At 57.3% G+C, this 1,340-nt stretch overlaps 1 protein-coding gene across 1 annotated transcript in view; it reads left to right on the top strand.

Annotated features, from left to right (window-relative positions):
* The window catches only part of LOC103765896 (1-phosphatidylinositol 4,5-bisphosphate phosphodiesterase gamma-1-like), a 36,133-nt gene that overhangs the window by 19,886 nt on the left and 14,907 nt on the right, over positions 1 to 1,340 (top strand). Inside the window, exons 17-18 of the mRNA XM_029959254.1 lie at positions 568 to 671; positions 1,164 to 1,327. Coding sequence (XP_029815114.1) covers positions 568 to 671; positions 1,164 to 1,327 — 268 coding nt within the window. The remainder of the gene's footprint in view (positions 1 to 567; positions 672 to 1,163; positions 1,328 to 1,340) is intronic.

Genomic DNA, 1,340 nt, shown 5'->3' with positions numbered 1-1,340 from the left:
CTCCAGCCCAAATCCTTATCTGGGGTCTGGGGGATGATCCTGGTCCTGCTCCAGCCCAGATCCACATCCAGGGGCTGAGGGATGCTCCCAGTCCTGCTCCAACCCAGACCCTTATCCAGAGGCTATGGGATGTTCCTGGTCCTGCTCCAGCCCAGATCTTTATCGTGAGGCTGAGGGATGCTCATGGTCCAGCTCCAACCCAGACTTCTTATCCAGAGGCTGAGGGATGTTCCTGGTCCTGCTCCAACCCAAATCCTTATCCTGAGGCTGGGGGATGCTCCTGGCCCCCTTCCAGCTTGGACCCTTCTTTGGAAGCTGGAGGATGCTCCCAACCTTTTGCCAGCCCAGACCCTTTTCCCGAGGCTGGGAGATGTTCCTGGTCCTGCTCCAACCCAGAGCCTTATCCAGAGTCATGGGAATGCTCCTGGTCCTGCTCCAACCTAGCCCCTTATCCAGTGCCCGGGTGATGCTCCTGGGTGTTTTTTCCCAGTTTTTCTCAGTTTTGGCTGACTGGGAGACCTGGGGGGTGGCTCCCAAGGGGAGCTGTCACCAAGCCTGACCCCACAGGCCTCCTCCATATCCCTTATTCCTTCCTCTCTTCCAGTCCTCGGAAAACAGCCCCCTGGGGAACTTCCTGAAGGGATTCATCGACGTCCCGTCCTGCCACGTCGGTGAGTTCCCGTCTCCCTGATTTGGGGGGGAATTCTGAGGATTTGGGACTGATTTGTGAGGAATTCGGAGGAGTTGGAACTGATTTCAGGGGAGTTCTGATGTTGGGATTGATTTGGGGGGACTTCTGAGGAGCTGGGACTGATTTGTGAGGAATTCTGAAGAGCTGGAAATGATTTCAGGGGAATTCGGAGATTGGGACTTATTTGGGGGAATTCAGCGGTTGGGATTGATCTGGGGGGAATTCCAAGGTTGGAGCCGATTTGGGGGAGAATTCCGAGGAGTTGGGACATCCAGACGATCCAGGGGACATTTCCCCCTGGCTCCGAGCGCGTTTCAGCGCGGAAAACCAAATCCACACGTTAAAAAAACTCGGGATCCTCGCCATGGGAGTGCCAGGAGGGGCTGGTGGGACTGCTGAGGTTTCGTTTGCCCCCCAGAGCCATCCCTTGGGAATGCCTCCGAGTAAAGCCCCCCCTCTGGTGTCCTTGTAGTGATCTCCAAAGACGGGAGGAGCTCCAAACCATTTGTCTTCACCATCCATTCCCAGCAGATGTCCCACGCCGCCCAATCCCTGGACGTGGCCGCGGACACGCAGGAGGAGCTCAGCGAGTGGGTGGCCAAGATCCGGGAGGCCACGCAGAACGCGGACGCCCGGGTGAGGATGGGAA

The sequence above is a fragment of the Manacus vitellinus genome, unplaced genomic scaffold, assembly GCF_001715985.3.
Source record: "Manacus vitellinus isolate BGI_N305 unplaced genomic scaffold, ASM171598v3 scaffold_1_pilon, whole genome shotgun sequence".
NCBI lineage: Eukaryota > Metazoa > Chordata > Aves > Passeriformes > Pipridae > Manacus > Manacus vitellinus.
Note: the sequence above shows the minus strand (reverse complement) of the source record. Positions and strands in the feature narration are given on the sequence as shown.